At 50.1% G+C, this 11,241-nt stretch overlaps 2 protein-coding genes across 3 annotated transcripts in view; both read right to left on the bottom strand.

The window, feature by feature from the left end:
* Window positions 1-2,175: 2,175 nt before the first annotated feature.
* On the bottom strand, window positions 2,176-3,886 carry LOC135248627 (myeloid-associated differentiation marker-like protein 2; the record flags this gene model as incomplete). The annotated part of the gene is made up of 1 exon (XM_064323449.1): window positions 2,176-3,886. A coding segment is annotated over one exon (981 nt), but the record flags the coding sequence as incomplete, so codon positions are not given.
* A 3,185-nt stretch (window positions 3,887-7,071) lies between these two features.
* The window catches only part of notum1b (notum, palmitoleoyl-protein carboxylesterase b), an 18,137-nt gene continuing 13,967 nt past the window's right edge, over window positions 7,072-11,241 (bottom strand). For both annotated transcript variants that reach the window (XM_064324834.1, XM_064324835.1), the window contains 4 exons: window positions 11,032-11,129; window positions 10,453-10,600; window positions 9,879-9,926; window positions 7,072-9,667 (listed from right to left, as the gene is read on the bottom strand). In XM_064324834.1, the coding sequence (XP_064180904.1) occupies window positions 9,361-9,667; window positions 9,879-9,926; window positions 10,453-10,600; window positions 11,032-11,129 (601 nt within the window). In that variant the 3' untranslated portion in view covers window positions 7,072-9,360. The remainder of the gene's footprint in view (window positions 9,668-9,878; window positions 9,927-10,452; window positions 10,601-11,031; window positions 11,130-11,241) is intronic.

Below are 11,241 nucleotides of genomic sequence, written 5' to 3'. Positions count from 1 at the left end.
GCAGTAGCCGACTTTTCCTTGAAAAGGGAAATGAAAATTAAGAGGGTGTTCGGGAGCCATTTTAGCAGAGACCGTCACAAAGGAAAAAAGAAAAGAAAAAAAAAAATCACATCGGTTTTCGTAAATCAGGTCACCCCGATGGCACAGAGCAACAATTTAGGGCGCGGCGGAGGGAACGAGACCTGGGGAGGGAAAAGGAAAATGAATTTTTGAAATCCCGGGAAGAGAAATGAATAAGGAGTGGAACACAGCGTGCAAACGGCCGTTTGGAAAGGAGGACGGAGTTAATGAGCCATAACTGCAGAAAGAGGTTCAGTCTGTATGAGGTTCAGCCCGTATGAGGTTCAGTCTGTACGAGGTTCAGCCTGTATGAGGTTCAGTCTGTATGAGGTTCAGTCTGTACGAGGTTCAGTCTGTATGAGGTTCAGCCTGTATGAGGTTCAGCCTGTGTGAGGTTCAGTCTGTGTGAGGTTCAGTCTGTATGAGGTTCAGCCTGTATGAGGTTCAGTCCGTACGAGGTTCAGTCCGTAAGAGGTTCAGTCTGTACGAGGTTCAGTCTGTATGAGGTTCAGTCTGTATGAGGTTCAGCCTGTATGAGGTTCAGTCTGTATGAGGTTCAGTCTGTGTGAGGTTCAGTCTGTGTGAGGTTCAGTCTGTACGAGGTTCAGCCTGTATGAGGTTCAGTCTGTGTGAGGTTCAGTCTGTATGAGGTTCAGTCTGTATGAGGTTCAGTCTGTATGAGGTTCAGTCTGTATGAGGTTCAGTCTGTATGAGGTTCAGTCTGTATGAGGTTCAGTCTGTATGAGGTTCAGTCTGTATGAGGTTCAGTCTGTACGAGGTTCAGCCTGTATGAGGTTCAGTCTGTACGAGGTTCAGTCTGTATGAGGTTCAGTCTGTATGAGGTTCAGTCTGTATGAGGTTCAGTCTGTATGAGGTTCAGTCTGTATGAGGTTCAGTCTGTATGAGGTTCAGCCTGTATGAGGTTCAGTCTGTATGAGGTCTCTATGAGGTCACTGTATGAGGTTCAGTCTGTATGAGGTTCAGTCTGTATGAGGTTCAGTCCGTGTGAGGTTCAGTCTGTATGAGGTTCAGTCTGTACGAGGTTCAGTCGTATAGTTCAGTCTGTACGAGGTTCAGCCTGTATGAGGTTCAGCCTGTATGGTTCGGGGGGGGGGGGGGTGTAGGATCCGGGCCGGCGGATGAAATTATACTATTATATCATTCCTGGTCCTGGGACAGTAATATTTACCACAAATAATATTTACCACAAGTTCACAGGCCATTGCCCCTCAGCCACCCCCTCCTCCTCCAGGGCCCACGACAGTGTTCCCGGTTGTACCCCCACCACCCCCCCCCCTCCCACTGATGGCTCTAGGTAGGGTAAACTTGGGGAAGGGCGGTCAGGGAGGGGTGGAGGAGGGTCGATGTGTGTTTCTTCATCCCATGTCGGGCATTTAACATTTGCTGCGGTTGAAAAATGTGTAATATATAGTTTTTTTTGTGTACACACACATACAGTACATACACACACACACACAATCACTCACTCACACACACACACACACATAATCACTCACACACACACACGCATACACACAATCACTCACACACACACACATAATCACACACACACACACACACACACACATAATCACTCACTCACACACACACACACACACATAATCACTCACACACACTCACGCACACACACAATCACTCACACACACACACACATAATCACTCACACACACACACAAAAGGCCAGAAATGTAATTATCAAATGTCATTTAATATCAAGCCCCTTGAAACTCCAGGCATCTCTGAAGAAAAGCGCTTCATACAAAAATTAATTTCCGATTCCTTATTGCATAATTATTAATAATTAAATGCTCACAGCTTTAATTACAGTGTCATATAAATGATATCAAGGCATTTATCTACACTTTTTTTTTTACACGTGCACATTTCTCATACAGAATCATACACTTTTCAGTTATAAAAACAGTGGTGATAACAGAACCGGTAATAATTCCCACGTTGCCGCGGAAACAGCACTGAGAGGCTTGGTTCCCTGCTCTGTTGCAGGTGTGGTGGAGGACCTGGTGGGGGCGGGGAGTATTGGCTGTGGGCTGAAAGCTGTTTGGCGCACAGGCCTGAGTAGAGGGGGGTGGGTGGGGGTTGGGGCGAGGGTGTGGGTGGAGGTTGGGGTAAGGGTACGGGAGAGAGTGTGGTTGGGAGTGGGGGCGGGGAGTTCGCCAAGCTCGTGGGATTCCTTCCTCTTTCCCAGGATCTGAGGTCAGCTTCAGAGAACTTTCCCACCCCTGTCACCTGCTGAGGGTCAGAAACCAAACACCCAACTCCTCCCCCCCCGAACCCTACTAAACACAGTGTCTTCCTCTGGGCTGGTAGGGGCGGGGCAGGGTAGGGGGTAGGGTGAGGACAAAGTGCTGAGCGGGTGGGTGTGGTATTTACAGGGAGAGCTAACTCCAGCTCTGGGGCGGGGCCGGTCGGGCGGGGCAAGTGGGGGGAGGGGAGGGAGGGTTCGATCCAGTAGTGTTGGCCACACTCATCTAAGTCCTATCTCCAGTAGGGCCAGAAAACCCAGAAAGGAATCACCCCTCATCCCCTTCCCCACTCCACCTGTCAATCTGTCACTCAGTCTCAGAAGAGAGGGATTGTGGGTAATAGCAGCCTTGGGATTGCCTGGTTGGCTGTCATCCTGTTCATGCTGCATATCCAGAGCCAGGCTTGGCTCCGCTGGCCTTGAGATTCTCGAGTGTCAGGAGTCTCGAGTGTCATCACTCTGGGGTGAGTGTATTTGCTGAAGGCCTAAGACGGTCAAAGGGCGGGAGAGTCATCGCCTGATTGGTGGGTTCAGGGAAGTCCCCGCCCCCCGCTGACCGGTCTACACAAACAGGGGTTGCTGGGATACGGTGTGGGCCCTCTGGGAGCACGCCAGGTCGGCCAGGTAGAGCAGCAGGTTGAGGCAGGTGAAGACCGCCACCACCAGGTGGGCGTCCCACGGGCACCTCCCGCGCCCCCCCCACCGCGGGCAGCCGGTGGGCCTGTAGGGGGCGCCGTAGCTCCTGTGGAAGCAGTAGATGGGCCAGACCACGGCGGCGCTGAGGTAGAGCAGCGTGGCCAGGAAGGTGTAGACCGCCACGGCTCGGTCCAGCGGGAAGCGGGGCGGGGGCGCCGCGGTTCGGGTCGCGGTCCCGGTCCCGGTCCCAGACCCGATCCTGCCGGACACGGTCAGCGCGATCACCGCCACCGTGGCGACGAAGCAGACGGCGTACACGGCCACGCAGTAGCGGGCGGGGACGTGGCGGGAATACTCGCCGTTGGCCAGAGCGCCGAAGATGACGCCGGCAGAGCAGGCCTGGCCCACCTTCAGCAGCCCGGGGGGCGTGGCCATGTACGGCGCCGGCCGCCGGCCGCCATTGGCCCAGGACAGCGCCACCTCGGCCGCGTAGGCCAGGCAGCAGGCGCAGGCGCAGACGGACACCGCCACGCGGTAGCGCCAGGTCCCGCAGGCCCCCCAGGAGCAGCCGGGGAGCAGGAAGTAGACGGGGTAGAGCGCGGCGGCGGCGGCCTGCAGCAGGGCGGCCAGGGCGGCGTGGGCGGCGGTCAGGTCGCCCCAGGAGACGGACAGGCAGGCGTGCAGCCGCGTCACGTCCAGCAGGACTATCGCCAGCGTGACGGCCAGGCAGAAGCTCCACACCGCCATGCACAGCCACCCGTAGGGGGCGCCGGTGTGGCCGGTGTAGTGCACCACCAGGCTGACCAGGGCGCCGCCCAGCGCCAGCTGGCACAGCCGGGCCACGCCCACCGCTGACACCAGCGCCCCCGGGTTCAGGAAGTGTCCGCCCGGCGTATCCACGGCAACGCCCCTCCCCCTCCCGCTCTGCTGCATGCTCAGCTGTTTGGCCTGGCGGGACATTCCGGAGACAGCCCCCCACCACCCCTCCGTCAGGAATAGAGAGGTTTTAATGACGCACCACTTTTCCCACAATGCTTTGTAAATCCAGAGAGCGAGTCTGAGTTTGTGTGACGCGGCTCCCGTCAAATATCTTGAGTCTTCTCTTACTCACAGAGCCGCAGAGTGCCTGCAATGAAAAATAAATTTATTAAAAATAAATAAAAAAATATCAGATTAGGCTAAGATCAGGGGCTGAAGCAGCATTAACGTGATCCTGATAATGACTCAAGGGCCAAACTGTCCTGGGCTGAACTTCAGACATTTTATGGCTACCAGATTAACTAAAGCACATGCTATACATAATTTTGCTACGCTGCCTGCATTTCAGATTAAAAGTCTCTTTTAAAGTTAGCGTTTACCTTGTGGGCCCCTGTGTTTCTGTGTGAAGGTCCCGTTTGGAGTGGAAATTTATCTTGTGTGTTTCCTGGAGTCCATACACTGGTGGGATACTTTGGTTTGTGTTGGGTGTTTGGTTCCGAAAGGATTAGAGATCCGGTTCTGTGGGTCTCTCTCTAAGGTGATCCGGTTCCGTGGGTCTCTCTCTAAGATGATCCGGTTCTGTGGGTCTCTCTCTAATATGATCCGGTTCTGTGGGTCTCTCTCTAAGGTGATCCGGTTCTGTGGGTCTCTCTCTAATATGATCCGGTTCTGTGGGTCTCTCTCTAAGGTGATCCGGTTCTGTGGGTCTCTCTCTAATATGATCCGGTTCTGTGGGTCTCTCTCTAAGGTGACCCAGTTCTGGGGGTTTCTCTCTCAGGTATTCCAGTCCTGTAGGCCTCTCTCTCAGGTAATCCAACTCTGTGAGTCTCTCTCCCTAAGGTGATCCACTCCTGTGGGTCTCTCTCTAAGGTGATCCAGTCCTGTGGGTCTCTCTCTATGATGATCCGGATCTGTGGGTCTCTCTCTAAGGCGATCCAGTCCTGTGAGTCTCTCTCTATGATGATCCGGATCTGTGGGTCTCCCTCTAAGGTGATCCAGTCCTGTGGGTCTCTCTCGAAGATGATCCAGTCCTGTGGGTCTCTCTCTAAGGTGATCCAGTCCTGTGGGTTTCTCTCTTAGGTGATCCGGTCCTATGGGTCTCTCTCTCTCGAAGGTGATCTGGTTCTTTGGGTCTCTCTCCCTGCAGAGTACCTGGCTCTCGCTCCGGTCCGATCCCCACCGGTCCTGGCTGTGCTTGGCCTCTCTTTAGGGTCTCGTAGTCCAGACAAGTTCCTGTCCTCTCCCTTTCTCCCTCTCCTTTCCTTCTATCCCTCTTTCCCTCTCTCTGTCCCTCTCTTCCTCCCTCCTCCTGTGTCTCCCTCTCTCCCTCTCTCTGCCCGTGTGACTCTTGGAGTGGGACAGGGGGGGCTATATAAACCCCATTGTGGGGTACTCTCCCCAGGAGCCAGCCTATTACACTATTAATAGGGTTTTTTTTACTCTGGACAGGAATGGGGTTGGGCTCCTAATAGAGAATGCCCAAAATGCACAGGGAGAGTTTGGGTCGGGTCGGGGGTCACGTTTCTGGCTGGGGTGGGACAGGGGTCATTGTTGGGGGTGAGGGGGGGGGGGTTAATGAAGAGTGAAAGTGCCTCTCTGGAGTGACTCTGTGAAAGATTTACCCCGTTTGTGGGGTGGGGGCAGGAGGGGGAATGGACTTTGAGTGAAAGATAAGCGTGTTTGTGCGAGTGGTGAGTGTGGAGAGAACAGAGTCACACAGTATGTGGGGGCGAAGGGGGCGCGGGGGGCGGAGCAGAACCTTTACCTTTAAACCCTTTATTGGTCCCAAACTGTTCATTTATTTTGGTTGAATCAAGCCGATTACCGTACCTAAATAATCCACTGGCAGGTAATCAGCAAATATTTCCCCAAAGTGAAAACTCTCTTGAGAAAGTGTTTTCTTCCTTTACGTCGTGTTAGAGAATGGAAATGACAGTGTGTGTCATTTAATTTATCGGATTAGGTTGACATCAGCTGAATGACTTTGAAGAAGTGGGCTGCACTTTCAACTTAAACCCCTCCGTTAACTGTACAGTGCACTCACAAAGCACAGTTAAGTCCAGCAAACACAGTTAAGCCCAGCAAACAAACTTAGTGTGGTGTCTTTTTTAACCTTTAAAGGTGTAAAGATCACATATATGTGATTAGAATGTTCTTAACTGAACATTCTAATGCTGATGTCACAATCACTACTGGCAACTGAAAGCAGTGGAGTTCTAGAACAACTGATTTGGAATTTTGAAAAAGAAAAAAAAAAACATTCCGAAAAAAACCTTACAATTGCATACAATTGCCTGCTCTGCACAGATCAGACTGCCAGAAGATTTAGCCCACATTCTCTGAAAGCAGGCCAGACATGAATGCAGCGGTATGGACAGGAGGTCAGGGTGACTCCACAGGCCCTGACTAACAGGACTAACAGGGGCCCTCAAAAATATGGGTGTGGTTACAGTAACGGTGCAGGGATGGGGTGGCCTGGGGGTGGGGTGAGGCCCAATGTGAGGTCTTTCCACAGGGGCCCAAAATCCCTAATAGCTCCCACACAAGCACATTTATCCACTCAAGACAATCTTCAGGTATGAGACCATGGCTCTTTCAGGCTGGGTTACAGATTTAAGTGGTGATACTGCCCCCTTGTGGATACATTTATTTTGAAATGTTAAAAACAAAAGTTTTTTTAGCTTGATGACCGCCTCGCGCACCAGTTTATCCAGCGACGGCTGACTTGCTTCTCAAACAGAGCTCCGGTCACTCGGCAGAAAATAATGATCTCATGTTTCTCTTTTCTGGCTTAACTGTGTCCCTCGCTGTGATTTATTTCTGTGAGTCAGACTGAAGCAAATCGACGTCAGTCTTACTATGCCCATGTATTCTCGCTTGTGTTGCGTGTGTGTGTGTGTGTGCCCAAAGTGTGTGTGCATGCATGTCTGTGTATGAAAGTGCGTGCATTTGTGTGTGTATGTAATTCTGTGTGTGTGTGTGTGTGTGTGTGTGTGTGTGTTTGTGAATGAGGTACAAATGTATTGCTGGCTGAAAATGTACAATTTGTTAGTGAAATGTTATGCAAAGGATTTTAATGATGCAACACATTTCTTTTTGCCTTAATTATAATTAATCCATCTTTATATTTGTTACAAAGACATGCGGGCAAAACAATAAACAAAAAATATAATAAAAGAACAAAACTTATTTACAATTTTACAAAGAATCACTTCTCTGTCAGAATAGCGTTTATAAATATGATTTACATAAGAAAATAAATATGTAAAATTACCTTGAGTAGCTTGAGTTTCTTCTGTTAAAAAAATATGTTACAGAACAAAATACAATTAGTAATAACCTTTTTTCTGCTTATTATGAAGTAGAGGTCCTTTTTAATGATCATTTTAAAAAATGAATACCAACCAACATTTTCTTAATATAAAAAAGAAGTGATTTTTTCTTTTGAACATTTCTTAAGAGTCCAGCGTATCTTCTTTCCTGCATGGTGAGAAAGCTCCAGAGAAAAAGAGGTAAAATTGCAAACCTTTAAAGATACTGGGGGCAGTTCCACTACTGCCCCCCCAACCCCTCACTCCTCAACCCCCGCCCCGCCCCCCCCCCATCCCCCCCACCGCCCCACACCTCACAAACACACACACACACACACACCCCATTCCCCTTGTCCATCCAAAATACCGCAAAACAGAGGTTCTCCAATTCAAAACCATCCACGCTACACATTTTACAGTAAAAATAAAATTAAAAAAATATAAAACAAATAAAAGTTACCTGGAAAGCAGAGAGAACGCGTACCCACAGTCATGTGATCAGTCATCGTCAGCACGGCGCTGATAGCAGCTGCTGAGGACCGAGATTAGTTTTAAAGCAGACTGCCATGGCTGTGTACCTGTGTATCTGTCTTATACAGCTGGAATGTAGGGGGACTCCATACAATGCTTTTACAGACAAAATCCTTGTGGTGTCTTGACATTTATATATTCTTTTTTGCATGAAAGTTTGGGATCTGTTTTGCGCCCATCAGAATGCCAGAATGCATTGTGGGATGGCTTGGACACTGAACGCGGTTGGCAAAGGATGCTGGGAAAGCTGCCCTGATGCCACCTTCAGCGCACAAGTAATGCTCTGTACAACCAGTAGAGGGCAGAGCAGAGTAGCAGCAATACATTGCATTCCCCACTGACTCCTAAGGCAAAACAAAGTTTAAATCTGTGACCCAGAATCCAAGCTGAAGGGGGAACAAGAGCCATAGCTATCATCAAATCCTGCTCCCTTTCCCCCTCCCTCTCTCTCTCTCTCTCTCTCTCTCTTTCTCAGAGGTATGGGGCGGGGGGGAGGCGGGGCAGGCAGAGGGGCTATTTCGCAGTTCGCAGCGAGGCTGCAGGAGCCAGTGCTTGTCTGTGTGTCCTCCGTCACAGAGAGAGATGAACATGGCCAGCTGGGTAATGACAAAGCCAGCTTTCACCCGGCAGACATCCGGCAGCTTCTGCATACATTTACACTACATTTATATTTATGCACATGTTGAAATTACACAGAGAATACACCATATTAAGATCATTGAGTCCTTGGCTTTTTTGACCAGATGACCCAGATTTAAAACAAAACAAAAAAACAAAAGCAAAACAAAACCAAACCACAAACAAAAAAAAAAAAAATGCAAAATGAGAATCCTTAAAACGGGATTACATTCCTTAGTTTTTTCTTTTACAACCAAAAGATAAATCATAGGAGGAAAAAAAAGAAGTTGCGGAGGGTTGTGCCTTTTTGTTGTGTTGCCATGGTGACTCTCTCTTTGATGTTGCCCAGTCATAGCCGTCCTCGCAAGGTTGTCGAAGGAAAAAAGGCGGGCAATCAGAACAGGGGGGTGTGGCTACCACAACAGGGAGGGGCCAAAGGAGTAGAACAGGGCAATAGCAACAGGGGGCAGGAAGGAAGGGGTGGGAACATGGTGGGGAGAGGGGCACTTATTTTTCATCACATCACCACGAAAAGTTTCTGACATAATTCACCACAGAGCAGTGATTACAGCGACACCCAGAGGACAGGAGGAGGATTACCGCTGAGCTCACACGGACAGAACATTCCTGAAAAAAAAAAAAAACATAAAACACGATGTTCTGTCCCTGCTCCTTGTCTCCAGAAGAAAACGGCCATTTTTCCTGTGAACGTCCTTCAGGGGAAAAAATAACCCGAAGCATGTGAAGGGAGGTGAAGGGGTGTGTCCAACATAGGAGAGTGTGTAAGAACTCAAGATGGAGAGAGAGCCAGAGAGAGAGAGAGAGAGAGAAGTAGACACAGAGAGAGAAACAGGAAGAGATAGAGAGATAGATAAAGACAGAGACAGAAAGACAGGAAGAGAGAGAGAGAAACAGGGAGAGTGCCTGGCTTGCCAGCCGTTTTTAACTGCCGCTACTGAGCATGCCCAGTAGCTTGCTGGGCTCCATGCCCTGCTGCTGGGCCATCTTCTGCACGTCGAAGCCCATGTGCATGAGGAACTGGATCACGTTCATCTCCTGGCCCGTCAGCTGGTCCCGGATGGTGGGGCAGGTGGGGTTGCAGTGCGGCCAGGGGCAGCTGTCAATCAGGTGCACGGGGCAGCCCTTGGGCGGGGCCTTGTTGTTCTTGCTGTTGTCGTGGAGACTGCGGTCCCAGCACTGCAGGGCCCTGGGCAGGGAGGTGCCCTTCACCTGGATGTCCAACCAGTAGCTGCAACACACCAGAGGGGGCGCTGTTACTCAGAGAAAGGAAGTGGAGGGGAGGGGAGGGGGCGTGACTGGGGAGCTGTCACTCAAAGACAGGAAGTAAAGTGGGGAGACATGATTGGGGAGCTGCCACTCAAAAACAGGAAGTAAAGGAGGTATAATTGGGAGGCTGTAACAACATACAGTGACAGGGAATTGTGGGACTTTTTACTCACTTTCTGGTGATCACTTCATGTGATAAGCAGGCAGGAGCAAACATGGCCCTGTGGGACAAAAATCAGAACTGAGTCAAAATCTGAACCAGAATCAAAACCAAAGATCTGGGAGAAAGAACCTGAACCAGAACCAGAATCAAAGAGCTGGGGGTGAAAACCTGAACCTGAACCTGAACCATGAAATCAGAATGGAAAAACAGCAACTTGATGTGCACAGAACCAGCTTATTGTTGTGATGTGACCCCATTTCTTGCTGTTGCCAGCTAGTTGACTGAGGAGACTTGCACCCTTGAACCCGTGTGCTGCTGTACCACCTCCACTAAGAACCCATGGCCTGATGTAACAGGACATTTGAACCAATGACTTAATGTAACAGGCCAGCTGTCCAGGGGGGATTTGAACCCATTTTATGCTGCAGCAGAGTAGCTGTCAGAGGGGATGTGAGCCCATGTGCTGCTGTAGGGGGGATGTGAGCCCATGTGCTGCTGTAGGGGGGATGTGAGCCCATGTGCTGCTGTAGGGGGGATGCGAGCCCATGTGCTGCTGTAGGGGGGATGCGAGCTCTGCTGCTTACGGGACATCCTTCAGCGTGTTCCTCAGCTCACTGCCCAGGTTCTGGATATAGCGCCACTGACTCTCCTGCACCGGCTGACCGGTTAGATGGATGTTATCCACCGTGAGCTGGGCCTCATCGAACAGCCACTGCACCACAAACACCGGGCCTGGGTAGAGTTACACAGAGTTACACACACCGTTACACAGAGTGATACACACAGTTACACACAGAGTTACACAGAGTTACACACACAGTTACACACAGCTGCACACAGTTACTTACACAGAGTGATACACACAGTTACACACAGCTGCACACAGTTACATACACAGAGTGATACACACACAATTACTCACAGAGTTACACACTGAGTGACTCACACAGAGGTACAGAGACATTGCTCCTGCATAGAGCAGTGTGACACAGACACACACAGTTGTTTACAGACTCACAGTGTTGGGTACTGAGGTTATTCCACTGTTATGTCCACAGTTATGTTACCTGTGTGGACTTAAATGTTTCACACCGTTTACCGTGTTGTCTCTGCAATGCATCAAAAAACATGTCTACTTTTTACCATGACAAGTCAGATCTTACTCTTCAGTGTGGGGTAAACTTTATATCCAAAGAAGCAGTTCCACTCCTCCCCCTCATGGGCCAGTCTACAGCGCTCTGGGACCACACCACTCCAGTACCTGAACAAAAACAACCACATGGTCCATCATCTGTGACCACCATACACACAGCAGTGGCCCATGGGTAATGCAGTTCCTTATTCTGAGAAATGGCCGAGAAGTGGCTCTTAGG

The sequence above is a fragment of the Anguilla rostrata genome, chromosome 2, assembly GCF_018555375.3.
Source record: "Anguilla rostrata isolate EN2019 chromosome 2, ASM1855537v3, whole genome shotgun sequence".
Taxonomy (NCBI): Eukaryota; Metazoa; Chordata; class Actinopteri; order Anguilliformes; family Anguillidae; genus Anguilla; species Anguilla rostrata.
This window is presented reverse-complemented; position numbering and strand designations above follow the sequence as displayed.